At 53.8% G+C, this 12,616-nt stretch overlaps 4 protein-coding genes across 4 annotated transcripts; 2 read left to right on the top strand and 2 right to left on the bottom strand.

Moving 5' to 3' along the window:
• Positions 1–403: 403 nt before the first annotated feature.
• Triagg1_6243 (uncharacterized protein) lies at positions 404–1,300 on the top strand (the record flags this gene model as incomplete). Its single annotated transcript, XM_062900846.1, has 1 exon — positions 404–1,300. One exon carries the CDS (start codon positions 404–406, stop codon positions 1,298–1,300), a length of 897 nt encoding a protein of 298 aa, XP_062754789.1.
• Positions 1,301–3,140: 1,840 nt separating this feature from the next.
• Positions 3,141–4,493, bottom strand: Triagg1_6244 (uncharacterized protein; the record flags this gene model as incomplete). The annotated part of the gene is made up of 2 exons (XM_062900847.1): positions 3,141–3,630; positions 3,730–4,493. The coding sequence occupies 2 exons, from the start codon at positions 4,491–4,493 to the stop codon at positions 3,141–3,143; spliced, it is 1,254 nt and encodes a 417-aa protein (XP_062754790.1).
• Positions 4,494–5,191: 698 nt separating this feature from the next.
• On the bottom strand, positions 5,192–6,676 carry Triagg1_6245 (uncharacterized protein; the record flags this gene model as incomplete). The annotated part of the gene is made up of 4 exons (XM_062900848.1): positions 5,192–5,328; positions 5,431–6,072; positions 6,215–6,339; positions 6,462–6,676. 4 exons carry the CDS (start codon positions 6,674–6,676, stop codon positions 5,192–5,194), a joined length of 1,119 nt encoding a protein of 372 aa, XP_062754791.1.
• A 3,478-nt stretch (positions 6,677–10,154) lies between these two features.
• Positions 10,155–12,599, top strand: Triagg1_6246 (uncharacterized protein; the record flags this gene model as incomplete). Its single annotated transcript, XM_062900849.1, has 3 exons — positions 10,155–10,244; positions 10,491–10,579; positions 10,769–12,599. The coding sequence occupies 3 exons, from the start codon at positions 10,155–10,157 to the stop codon at positions 12,597–12,599; spliced, it is 2,010 nt and encodes a 669-aa protein (XP_062754792.1).
• Between the last annotated feature and the right edge of the window lie 17 nt (positions 12,600–12,616).

A 12,616-nucleotide genomic window follows, 5' to 3' on the forward strand; every position in this document is an offset into this window, starting at 1 on the left:
CCGTCCCTCTTTCCTCATTGCGACTGCTGCAGCACCAACGGCTCCTGCCCTCCGTCTTAAACGACATTAAGCGAAGCTTCGACAAAAGCTGCCACCTGCTGTCCATATTTCGACTTTTTTCTTCTTCTTTTTCTTCCTCTTTTCTCCCTCTCCCCATCTCTCATAAACGCGCATCTCTCTTTCAAGAATCACACAGCGGTTCTTGAAAAAGCGCCGTTCTGCAGCTTACTGAAACGTCAAGTTGGAGAGAAGCATTTCCAGAGCGGAAACTCCGGAGCTCTACAGCTTTCCCTGTCCAGAGAGCTCAATTTCACTGCGCGCAACACAAAAACGCAGACATCGCGCACCACCGAATTATCTCTTCACCCCCTTCGAATCGGCATATTGCCCATCTTTTGTCGCAATGCACGCTCGCAACGCCGCAGGCCGCAGGGTCTCGCTCCTCAACGAGGATGACTTCAACAACACCGTCGACACTTCCACTTACTACCACTCCATGCACCCTCAGCCTCCTTCTCGCAGCGACTCGTCGTCACCAAACACACCCGCGCTCCTGAGGTCAGACTCGTTTGATTCTCAGCTCAGCGATGCCGTTTCGCCCTTGACGCCTCCGGTGGATTACAGCTACGGAATCATGCGCGCTCCCCATTACGTCTTGGGGCACGAGTACGCTGAGGGCCCTCCCGCCAAGCGCACCGCCTACGGGGCTTGCAGTCCCTCTGCCTCTGGCGAAGAGGACAGCTCCGCTGCGTCTTGTGTTCCCGAGCGCCCCGTTAAGCGGTATCCCTGCCGCTACCGTGAGATTCACGGATGCGAAAAGACCTTTACCACCTCTGGCCACGCTTCGCGCCATTCCAAGATCCACACAGCTGAAAAGGCGGTTCATTGCCAATTCCCGGGATGCCACAAGAAGTTCACCCGAGCCGACAACATGAAGCAACATCTGGAAACCCACTTCAAGGACAAGTCGCGAAGCTCGTCGGGCACCCAGCGCTCTAGCAAAACCTCGTTGGCTGCCAATGCGCGACGCAGCTCAACTTCATCCAGCCGAAGCCGCTCTTCCACCACGGGGCCTGATTCTTTTGTTTTCTGGGACTCGAGCGAGCTTCACCAGAAGCAGAGCCTCGTGCCGACGTCCCCGCTTACGCAGCCCGCCGGCAATGCGGGCGACTGGGATACCAGTGTGAGCACTTTTGATCTCCCATTGCTGAACCGTCCTTCCGCAGTTGGTCGCACCCCCAGTGGCCTCGACACGTTGGCCATGGCCATAGCGTGCCAGGAAGGTCGGATGGCATTGTGAGAAGAAGTAAAAAAAAACTCTGCACCTTTTTCAGCTCCCCTCGCTTCATTTACCCCTCCACCCTTGGACAAACCTGGCAGCAAATCCACTTGGGCACAACCTGGGCGTTGCGGTTACATCACATGGAATACCGGAGAGAGAGAGGGAAAAAAAAACACCACAAGAAGAAAAGAATCCACAAAAACAGAAGGAGAGAAGAACAGAGTAATTTTTAATGCCCCGCCTACTTGCAACGACAAAAATTAAAGAATGAGACTCGGATACCGCCGATTTATACCATAAATCTGCGGCAGGGGAATATACAGAGCACACTCGGCACATATACGATCAGGGGCGGACAACTTATACACTGGCGGCTGCGCCCTGCGGGATGTCAAATGGCGTTTGGATGCGATTTGCTTTTAGGCATCGCCATTTATCATGATTTCTTCTTTTTCTTCTTTTTTCCTTTTCAATTCTTCATTTCACGTCTTTTCCCCTTCACTATACAAGGTTGCAAGATACACGAATGGCGCCTTGGTTGACTTAGCTTCATTGTTGTTTTCCTTTATTTCCTTGTCTACTCGGTTTTCCTTTGTCAGGGTACTGTGTTATACGCTTCTTGATATCCCATGCTTTCATGCACGCCTCGATGATTGATGAATCTTTTCGAAGATGGTGGTTGGGGGGGATGCTTCATCTTGTCACATGGCGTTTGGCGGTATTTTCCCCTTAGATGAGATGCGCGCATGGGAAAAAAAATCGAGATGGTGTGTTAATGGCTACATGTATATACAAATGGCAGCTCGCTTTTGAGCCTGGGATGGGACGGACTTCAATTGATACCACTTTGTTGATTTTGATACATGTTGATTTCCATTTTGCATTGGTGACTGCTAGTCTGCAGAGATGAATACATGAGGGGATTGTGTATACATGAAGCCGGCCCGATGCATTGAGGCCCAGTCACGTTGTCCGAGTAAAAGTTGCATATGAGCATCTACATGCGCGCGTAAGCTTAGTACCTGTATGGAAATGGGACTATTGAGCTCTTTTCTTTTCCCATTTTCATCTTCTTCTTCCCCCTTGTCCCGTCTTCCCGTTTATCATCCACTTTCCGTTTTTTTCCCTTTTTCCTCTTTTTTTTCTTTTCCCAAATATCGTCGGAGTTGCCCGATTTTTGCTCGCTCTCGGCCTTGGGTAGGGTTACGTACGTACGTACCTTACCTTGAGGGCACGGACGATACCGATTCGGCGGGCTGCAGAAGCAAAAATTTTTTATTTTTTTTATTTTTTTATTTTTTATTATTTTTTTTTTTACTTTTGCACCATTTTTTGTGAAAGCCTGGGGGGCCGTTGTGAGCTCCGCCTTTTTTTGGAGCTCCGGGGGAAGAATTTCCAGGGAGGAGACGAGGTTGCTGTGATGTTTTGGTGTTTTGACGTGTAACTATAGGCCTAGCTATTTGGGGGGTTTGGTTTGTGATTTTGAGGAGACGTTTGGTTTGCCGAAGGGGTCAAGTGCCTGGACATCAACACTTGCAAAGAGGAATTCGTTACAACTGTCCAGTAATGAACGGAACAGCATTTGGTGGAGATATTGCCGGTATCCGTTTGACGGAATGGGGAATTATGAGCACACCCTTTACGAGAGCTGTTTAATCAAGGCAAACCCTCTACGTATGTAAATACTCTTCCCGAATCCCAAACCAGCCAAAGACAACATGGCTCGCAACTAACATGTCAATATCACCCAAGCACATCTCTCATAGACACCATAAAAGCCATCAGAATTTACAATATATATTCTACATACACAAATCTACCATCTAAATACCCGCGCCTTTATACACAACCCCCCTTTTCACGTCCAAAGTGCTTCCATCTCTGTGCATGCCCTAGCCATCTCAAACTGCTCATCCGTCTGACACACGAGAACCTTGTGTTTGGAATCCTTGCTGCTCAGCTCTCGAACGGTTGCGTCTCCAGCCGCCTCGGCATTGTTGAGCGCCTCGTCAATGGCGAAACCCAGGCACCCTGCCTGCTCAACCACAGCGCTGCGAAGGCGGGCACTCCTCTCTCCGATTCCTCCCGCAAACACGATCGCGTCCACCTCGCCGCGAAGCGAGACGAAGTAGCTCCCAACGAAACCGCAGATGCGGTCTACAAATAGATCAAAAGCCAGGCGGTGCTGGGGTTCGTCCGAGGCGGCAATGACGCCGAAATTGGTAGTGCCCGTCAGGGATTTCCAGCCACTGGCCTTGTTGAGAATCTCCTCGGCCGTGGAGATGTGGAGATGCTCTGTCGACGCCGGAGAAAGCTTGCCCACGTCGCTGGCGTAGTGAAAGACTAAGCTGTTGATTGGTCATGCCTGTCAGTTCCGAGTTTCCCGCGTGACAATTGGACAGGGTCAAGGACTCTAATAGAAGACCGAAATGCAAAGATTGGCTCACCTAGGATCTACGCTTCCACTGCGGGTGGCGCCAGGAAGCCCAGCCAACGGAGTCAACCCCATGCTCGTGTCCCAGCTCTTGCCATTCTTAATTGCACAAGCACTGGCGCCGCTGCCGAGATGCAGAGCAATAATGTTGAGTTGATCACGGCTCTTACCGAGGAAGTCGGCCACGGACCTCGAGATGAAGGCGTAGCTGATGCCGTGGAAGCCGTACTTGCGCAGCCGGTTCTTCTTGGCGATTGTCTGGTCGATTGGGTAGGTGGAAATGTGCGGCGGTATGGTGGAGTGAAACTGCGAGTCAAAGCAGGCGACATTGACGGCGTCGGGGAGCTGCTTCATGCACGAGTCGACAATCGCCAGCGCAGCGCCGTTGTGCAGGGGCGCCAGGTCGCTGAGGGCTTCCAGATGGTGATATGTGTCTGGGGTGATGACTTGGGACTCGCCATAGTCGCCTCCGTGGACAATGCGGTGGCAAGCAATGGCCACATCCGATTTGGAGCTGATTTCTTTCAAATCAGCATCATCCACCAGCGTCTTGAGCAGCAAGGCAAATGCATCATCTTGGCTGTTGACGGCAGTGTCCACGTTTTGGTCCTTGATGACGGTCTCGCCACCTCGCGAATACTTCAGCTGAGCTGGCGGAGCCGTAAGACCGTTTACTTGGGATTCGGCAATCTGGCGCGGCGCCGTTTCCTTGTCGGCCAGGTAGACTGAGATTTTGACGGAGCTGGAGCCAGCGTTGATGGCGAGAATGACGCCCATGGCAGGGAGGGGATCTTGGGGGGGTTGGGTAAAGAAGCAACTGCGATTTTGAGCTGGAAATTGGGAGCAATGCCCGACGAGGCTCGTTTGCCCTTGCGCTGTGTGTTTGTGTACAGTTGTGTAGACTTGAATGGGACGCCGGTGTCTCAACAAACAACTCGGACAATCCAGCCCTTGCGCCGCCTTTTAATTGAATTGTCTTCCTCTTCAAGCCCCCCTCTCAATCTGCACAAGGGAAAGAAAAAGTGAGAGATGGGAAGAGAATGTCGGCCGATGAGCTGCAGAACGGGTGAGGATGCTCATGACGCTCATGACGACACTGGAGATGTTGATGGCCTGATGATCGCGGGGAGTTTTGGTGGTGTGGTGGGGGGAGCCAATAATAGACGCTTCTCATGCCACGCCATGCATATCGGCGACGGTGACGTCCTTTAATTCAGCCGGCGCTGGTGTGGCGCACCGGCTGACAAAGGAGAGACACCGGAATGGGGGTTGGGAGGGAATTGGGGGGGGGGGGGGGTCAAGAGGGAAAAGGAAAAGATGGATGAGGCTTCTTTTCTTCCCTGGAGGCACGCATGAGCCCTTGGCTTGTCGATTGCTGAGCCAAATGCAGGCTGGTCCAAGGCGTAAGTAAGTGATATTTGCGTCACATGAGCCGGTCGGGCAAAACGTAAAGTACATAAAAGAGGGCTTCCGGCTCAGCCAGTATCGGCATCTCGACCGGGCGGGATTTCCGGCGAGGGCAGCTCGAAGTGATTGGGAGGAAACGGGACGCCATTGAATTCACGGTCGGAGCTGTGGGCAAAGGCCCAGGTCTCGATGAACCGCTTGTAGTCTGCAAATGCTCCACGTTAGAATGTTTGCCCTTTTCCACACAGCACCGACTTTCTGTAATTTTGAAATCTCTCTCTCTCTCTCTCTCTCTCTCTCCCCTTACCTCGCTTATGTGTAAACTGAATAGAGAGGTGGCGAATATCCAGGGTGGTGGTTGCGTATGAAGGGCCCAGCTCGGGACTGGCCTGGCTGGCCCGGACTCTCTGGCGGATGCGAAAGGTTCGGCGCGATGAGGTTTCGTCGGGCACGCTTCCTCGGCGGCCGTGGACGTTGAGGCGGAGGGTTTTGGCGCGGTCGTCTCGGTTTCGGAGCTCGCCGTCAAAGTGGTGAATGTCGTATTCGCGGTAGTGATTGTCCGTCTTGTTGGCCAAGACGCTCAGGGAGTGGTAAGTGGTGTATCGGTCCCTCCAAAGCTTGAGCCTCTGAATGGCTCCGATGCCCTTGACCTTGCCGAAGCTGTCGGTGCGGCTCTGCAGGTTGGACCAAACCACGTCGACGTCGTAAAAGTCCACCAGGTCCTTTCGCCGCACGTCGCCCTGGAACTGGATGGAAGCCTCAACCGTGGTGAACTCGTACCTGACCTGGATGTACTGGTCATGAATACAGATGCCCTCGCCAGAGGTGTACCTGATGCGATGAGGCTCGTTGAAGGACAGGAAGCGTTCCATGTCGGGCGGGTCGTTGAATTGGCGATGCCGTGAGTGGAGGGTGTGAGGATGGACATCGGACGGTATGTCTGAGGGCACTTGACACGACCATGATGAGTCGGGGGGGGCAACAGAGTGAAGCAACGCGATGACGCAGCAACACAACACATGGGATATAGGACATTGGAAGGAAAAAGAAGAAGAAGATGATGATGATGACGGCTTCTGATTGGCACTTACAAAAGTGTTCGAGCAGCTCGCTCTGGTAGCTGCACTGCCAGCGGATACGTCGCTGCTCAGACCCCACCACCTCCCAGGGTCCCAGATACACAGTCCGTTCGTCGGGCGTGTCTTGAAAAAGGGTTCTATATCGAGGAGAGAGAAAAAAAAGGCAGGCATTGTCAGATCAGACGGGACTTGCAACGAGCATCAAAAAGAGAAAAAAAAAAAAGGGCCGGGGGCAATCACGGAAAGAAGCTCATCGTACATTGTGGCAGTGTAGCCCGGAGGCCCGAGGTCGAGAGGCCGGAGCGAGGCGGCGGGCAACACGGACTCGCTGGTGGAAGTGGCTGATATCGTGGAGATGTCGGACGTCTGCGTCCAGGTCGAATCTACGGGACTCACATAGGAGCGGCTGTAGGTGGGCGGGCGGCCGAGAGACGACGAGGCGAAGGAGGAGCCGGACGAGGACGAGGCAGCCATTGCTGTGCTGTGCTGAGCTGAAGCGGGAACAAGGGGCAGCCGGGAGGGCGCTCAGAGTCACCGACGACGACGACTATCCGCGGGCTGGGGCGTCGTTGGAGAAGCTATCATGACAATGACACTGGCCGCGGGAGGAGAAGAAGAAGAAGAAGAAGCTGGCGGCACGGCACGGCTTACGGAGCCGTCACGGGCTGGGTCTGGACAAGTCGGAGGGATCGTTGTCGCCATGCCCCAGCTGCAGAGGGGGGGGGGACCAAAGATTTGCTGAGGGCGGTGGATTTGGGGGGAGGGAGAAGAGAGAGGGGGATGGGAGGATTTCGGGATCGAAGAACCGGAAGCAAAAAGAATGGACGTGAAGCATGTTGCTGGGAGTCTCTCGGCTGCATAATGCTCTACTGCTACTGCGATAGTACCTACTCGTACGCACTGCTACGAACTTACTGTAGGTACCTAATCCCACGTTCTGCTGCAGGTGGATAAGACAAGGTTCAAGCTACTAAAACCTCTTAGTCCAGATATTACCGTCTGGCGTCTGGCAGATTGCTGGCAGTTGTTACGAGGACTACGGAGTAGAACTAAAGAAAAAAAAAAGAGGAATAATTGTCTCTATCGTCGCGGGGCTCCGGTTCCAGTGCAGCTCGAGACAAGTTCTGCACGGCCTGTCCAAGACATCAACCATCCATCAGATCAGCCTGGCAGGCAGTACTATTTGATCCATGGAATCTAATATTGCCTTAGTACTATATCCAGTTGTCGTAGTAGTAGTCCAGGAGGTACAAGCGTGCTGCTGGGGGAAGCTCTCTCATCCTCTTCTCTCTTAGGACAGCAACCAACCCCCCCTGGCCCGGTCCACCACAAATGCAGAGCACCCGTTTGGTCGAGCAGGCTGCAAACCCAATGCACGAGTTTCTTGGAGCGAACTGCAAAAAGGGTGGTGACAGTGCATGGCCTTGTACTGGGTACGAGTACTCAAACATGCCCAGCTCGCCATTCCGCTGCTCGGCTGGTTTGCCGTCCGGAGCTCTTGATGCAAGCTGTGGGATTGGTACTGGATACATGTACTTGGCCGGGCGTGGGCATCACGGACAGGCATCCGAGGCGTCTGTCTGAGGTGACGAGGCGTCTAGCTGCGGGTTGGCGCGATGCCGCACAAGAGCAAGAGCAAGAGCACGAGCACGAGCACTCGTAGTACAGTAACATCTGCGAATAGCCTAGCGAGATGCCAACAAACCAAACTGCAGCGAAGAAGAGAGAGAGAGAGGGAAAACAAACTGGCGATTTACTGCTAGCTAGGTGGCTAGACCAAGGTTGGAGTCGCTTCGTCTGTCTTTCTCGGAAGAGGCTCAGGACCCGCTCCACTGGAAGCGACGATAGCGTGCACGGGGAGCTGTCCGGCCGCCTGATTGGCCGGTGAGCCGCCGCCATGCCGTCCAGAAATGCTGCGGGCTCTCGGAAAGGCGCTGCCCACACGTACCGAATGTTGTCTTCAGCGGCGATGGGGCATTTGATGGCGTGGCGAGCAAGATGCCACGGCTGAAAATTGAAAAGGTAGGTAGAGTCCAATCAGGGCTGGCGGGTGGTGGCTCCGGTGTTGCAGTGGGTCGGCTGTTTCTTTTCAGCTGCGTCCAGTCGATACTGCAGTGTACGAGTGAGTACACGAACACTGCGGACTATCCAATATATACATGTACAGCAACAATGCGATGCGACGTCTGTGTGTGTGTGTGTCCGTTCCAGGCCCATCATCGATAACGTGCTCGCCCTTGAACCCCCCAGCCAAAGGGCCTAGAAGCGGCCCATGAATTGCCCACGAGTATATCCTCGTAGTAGCGCAACAGCGGCCGTTAATCGCCACTGCTGGGCTCACGCACAAGGTCTTAGCGGCTGGCGGCTTCGCACCGTTAGGCCGGTACCGACAAGCCACCGCTGGCCAGCGCCCCCACATTTCTTCAGGAACCGTCCACCACGTGCTCTCCCTGACACCTCTGGCCGGTTCTCGTTGCGTGAGAAGTTGCATCTCGATTTTGCCCCGTGGATGGACTTGGACGTGGCTTTTTGGGTTTCGATGCTAATCGGTACGAGTGAGTGCGCATGTACGAATGCCTGCTATAGTTCCGGCACGGAGGACGAGGGACGCCGTTTGCCGAGCCCTCCTCCCGCCCTTGCACATGTGCGTGTGACGATGACACTCTGCCCAAGAACCTTGGGATTCTTGATGATTGGCAAGCCTTGATGACGAGATTGGAGGTTCAGACTAAGCATGTGCAGCGGTTTCACCCGTCACATTGGTGGTCGAACATGTAATTACACTTGTAGGTGATGAGTATAGTAGATTAACATGAGGTAGTAGTACTAAAGTAAGGTAATGTAGCACTCGAAAACCCCCAAAAAGCTACATCACACAACAAGGACAGACCCCAAAAAATCCCGAAACCCAATCGCCCATCCACATCTTCGAAATTCACCGGATTCGTAGTAGCTACCTCGCTTTCCCCCTGCGAGTCTGGAATCGTGCCTCTCCAAGACAGGGAAATAAAGTGGGAATGGGCAAAGGTACAGTAGCGTTCGGCACGGGCGATGGATTGGTCCCTTTTTTCTCTCTCTCTCTCTTCTTCATCTTGGGAATTTGCATTGCATTGCACGGCACAGATGGATGACCTGACCACAAGGTTGGTGGGCTTCCGCATATTAAGCTATTAACCTTACTATTGCCAGTCTAATCTGGGAGTTTGCAGCATTGTCCAATATATGGTACCTAGCATAAGTAGCAATACAGGTACAGGTAGCAGTACTGTTACAAGGGCTCAGGTCCAAGTATCACGCACGTATCAGGTAATACCACCCCCCAGCTACCAGCTACTACCTAGTCCGCATTTTCCTCAGCCTCAGATTGCATCCTCAATCTTGGCAACCTAATGCTCCAATACTTGTGCCACGCCTGGAGCTGCCGCCGACAAACGCGTCACTCTCTAACAGCGGCGATGGCTTCTTTGCCTTGCCGCTCGCTCTAGAACGCCTCGTTTTCAGTCTTGCCCTTTGCCATCCTCGTCCGCCTCGCCGCTTTCTTCTCTCTCCTTGCGCTCCCTTTTCTTTCTTCCTTTCCATCTTCGTTTTTCCTTTTCTTATTTTTTCCTTCCCCCCCATTTCGCCAGTTTCACTCACTGTTTGATTGATTGCACCCGCCATGAGATGCTAACGTCACGTCGTGTCTTCCGTAATGAGCCAGACGCCGGGGATTGCGCCCATTTTCTGCCTGTCGCTCGACAAATCGTGCCATTCCTCATCCCTCTTCCCCCTCCGGGCTCCCGTGTCTCAACTGAACTGAACTGAACTGAGCCCGCTCGACAACCAGGGGGGAAAACAAGGAGAGACTGTCTCAGAACAACCTACAGAGTACACAACCGCTGCAACCTCCCCCCCCCCCCCCGCCCATCTCCATCTGCTTGGGCGCATTCGCCCGAGTTGAGTCTCGCGGCCAATGCCCTTGAACCTGGGGAACAGCTCCGGCCGGAGAAATCGAGGGTTTCTCGGCGCCGACAGCTCTGCCTTGTCGTCCCAAGACGTCCAGGTGTGTCTTTTGCCTCGCATTTATCCATCAATCTCCATCCCCCCTTTTTACCCTTATCCAAATCCATCCTCCATCCTCTATTCTCCATGTCTCCATGTCTCCATATCACATTCTCCATCCTCGCTACGACCGCATCTGCATCTACTACTGGGCCTCGCCCCACTGCCGCGCGCAAACCGAACCGAACCGGATGCCTTGCCATTGCCACGAGTTTGCTAACATGTTCTTTGTCTTGTCTTGCCATAGGATCGACATCAGTTGCGCTACGAGCTTGACCTCAACTCTTGGAACCTCCGCATCTGGGGCGTTGCCGCCTCGGGCTTCCTGACCGATTCGTACGTTGTCCAGCCTTGTGATCTTTTCTTCTTGTCTCTCTTCTTACTTCCTCCTCTTCCTCCTGCTCCCCCTAATCCTCTTGATACTGCATTGGCCGTTGCTGTATCCCGTATAAAAGACTTGTTGTCGCCAAAAAAGTATATATATATATATATGACTTCCCTCCCACTAACCTCATTTTGTCACAGATACAACCTCTTCTCTTCCAACGTCATCCTTGCCTCTGTTGCCTTTGTATACTGGCCTCACGGAGGAGAGTGGACTAGCCTCCTCATCAACTTCTTTACCCTTTTTGGGTCCATCGTGGGACAGGTCCTCTTTGGCTACCTCGCCGATCGCTTTGGTCGTACCCGTCTCTATGGAATCGAGCTGGTCCTCGTCATCGTCTCAACCATCGGCGTAGCTACCAGCAGCCATGGCTACGGAGACATGTCGTTCCTCGGCTTGTTCATCTGGTGGCGCTTTGTCATGGGCATTGGTATGCTTCGTCTCCCCCTCCCCCCTTTACGCCCGTCACTCACCATTCGACCAGGCATTGGAGCCGAATACCCCTTGAGCGCAGTCATAACCTCTGAGTGGTCTAGCACTCAGTCCAGATCGAGCATGCTCGCCAGTGTCTTCCTCATGCAGCCTGTTGGACAAGCCCTGGCTCAGATTATTGGCTTGCTCGTCCTGATAGGGTTCAACAACACGCACCACCTTAGGGAGATGCGATGTGGGCTCGACTCCCTGCATGAAGAGGAGTGTCGCCGAGCAGTTGACGGCATCTGGCGCATCGTCATCGGGTCAGGCGCCGTGCCCGCTCTCCTGGCCATCATTTTCCGGTTTTTCTTGTTCGACTGCGGTCTCTACAGTCTCGAGGTCAAGAACAAGCCTGCTGTTGCCATCATGAACACGCAACGTGTCTACGGTGCCCCATCCGGCACTACCTCCAACAATGTCCAAATAAACCCTCCCAATGGCATGCACCCTGAAAACTCCCCCGGGCCAATGCCCATCCAGTTTTCCAGAGAAGATCTGCACAACTACTTCATACGAGATGGCAATTGGTACTATCTCCTCGGAACATCGGCGGCATGGTTCTTTTTGGACGTCAGTTTCTACGGCCTCTCGCTCGATAACCGAGGAACCCTGGCCGACATGTGGGCTACGACGAAGCCAGCCAAAATCAACAGCCAGCTTTCATGCTGGAACTCGTCGCTGCCGGGGGGGAACTCGACGGTGCCCGGCTGGGTGACGTCCGGGCTCCCTGCCTGGCAAACGGACAAGACGGAGCCGTGTAACACCATTTACGACGTGCTGATACAGCAGACCAAGCAATACATACTCACTGTTTCCTTGGCTTCCATTGCCGGGAGCGCGTGCTTCATCTTTTTCGCGAACCGCATCCCGCGCAAGCAATGGCTTACCATTTCCTTTTTCGTCTTGGCCATCCTCTTCATCATTACGGGAGGCGTCTACTACGGCGTGCACCAGGAGGCGGCTGCCCCTGCGACGGTCGTGTTTGTGGCCATTTGCCATTTCATGTTCAACATGGGTAAGAAGCTTCCAAGACATCCATCTACCAGCTCAATGCTAACACGTTGCTCTTCTCTCCTTGTTCTAGGCGCAAACACACTGACATTCATCATACCGGCGGAAATATTCCCCACCTGCTACCGATCGACCTGCCATGGCATCTCAGCGGCGGCGGGCAAATTCGGGAGCATCGTCTCTCTACTGATCGTATACGGCATCAACCAGTCGTACAAGAGCGACAGCCGCCAGGGCCTGGTTTTCCTCCTCTTCGGCTCCGTGGCCGCCTTTGGCGCCGTCTTCTCCTGGGCCTACCTGCCCGATCCACAGAGATGGGTCGACGACGGCCAAGGCAAGAAGTATCTCGAGACGAAAGATCTCGAGGAGCTCGGCGAGGGCCGCGTCAGGGCCCGGCAAAGCGGAGATGTCGTCACGTTTGGCGAGAAGTGGGCGGATATCAGGAGGCGGAGGAGGGACAACCAACATCGCCGCCCGTCTTCATGAGATTACATAGCTGTATA

The sequence above is a fragment of the Trichoderma aggressivum genome, assembly GCF_033847375.1.
Source record: "Trichoderma aggressivum f. europaeum strain CBS 100526 chromosome Unknown scaffold_024, whole genome shotgun sequence".
Classification (NCBI taxonomy): Eukaryota; Fungi; Ascomycota; class Sordariomycetes; order Hypocreales; family Hypocreaceae; genus Trichoderma; species Trichoderma aggressivum.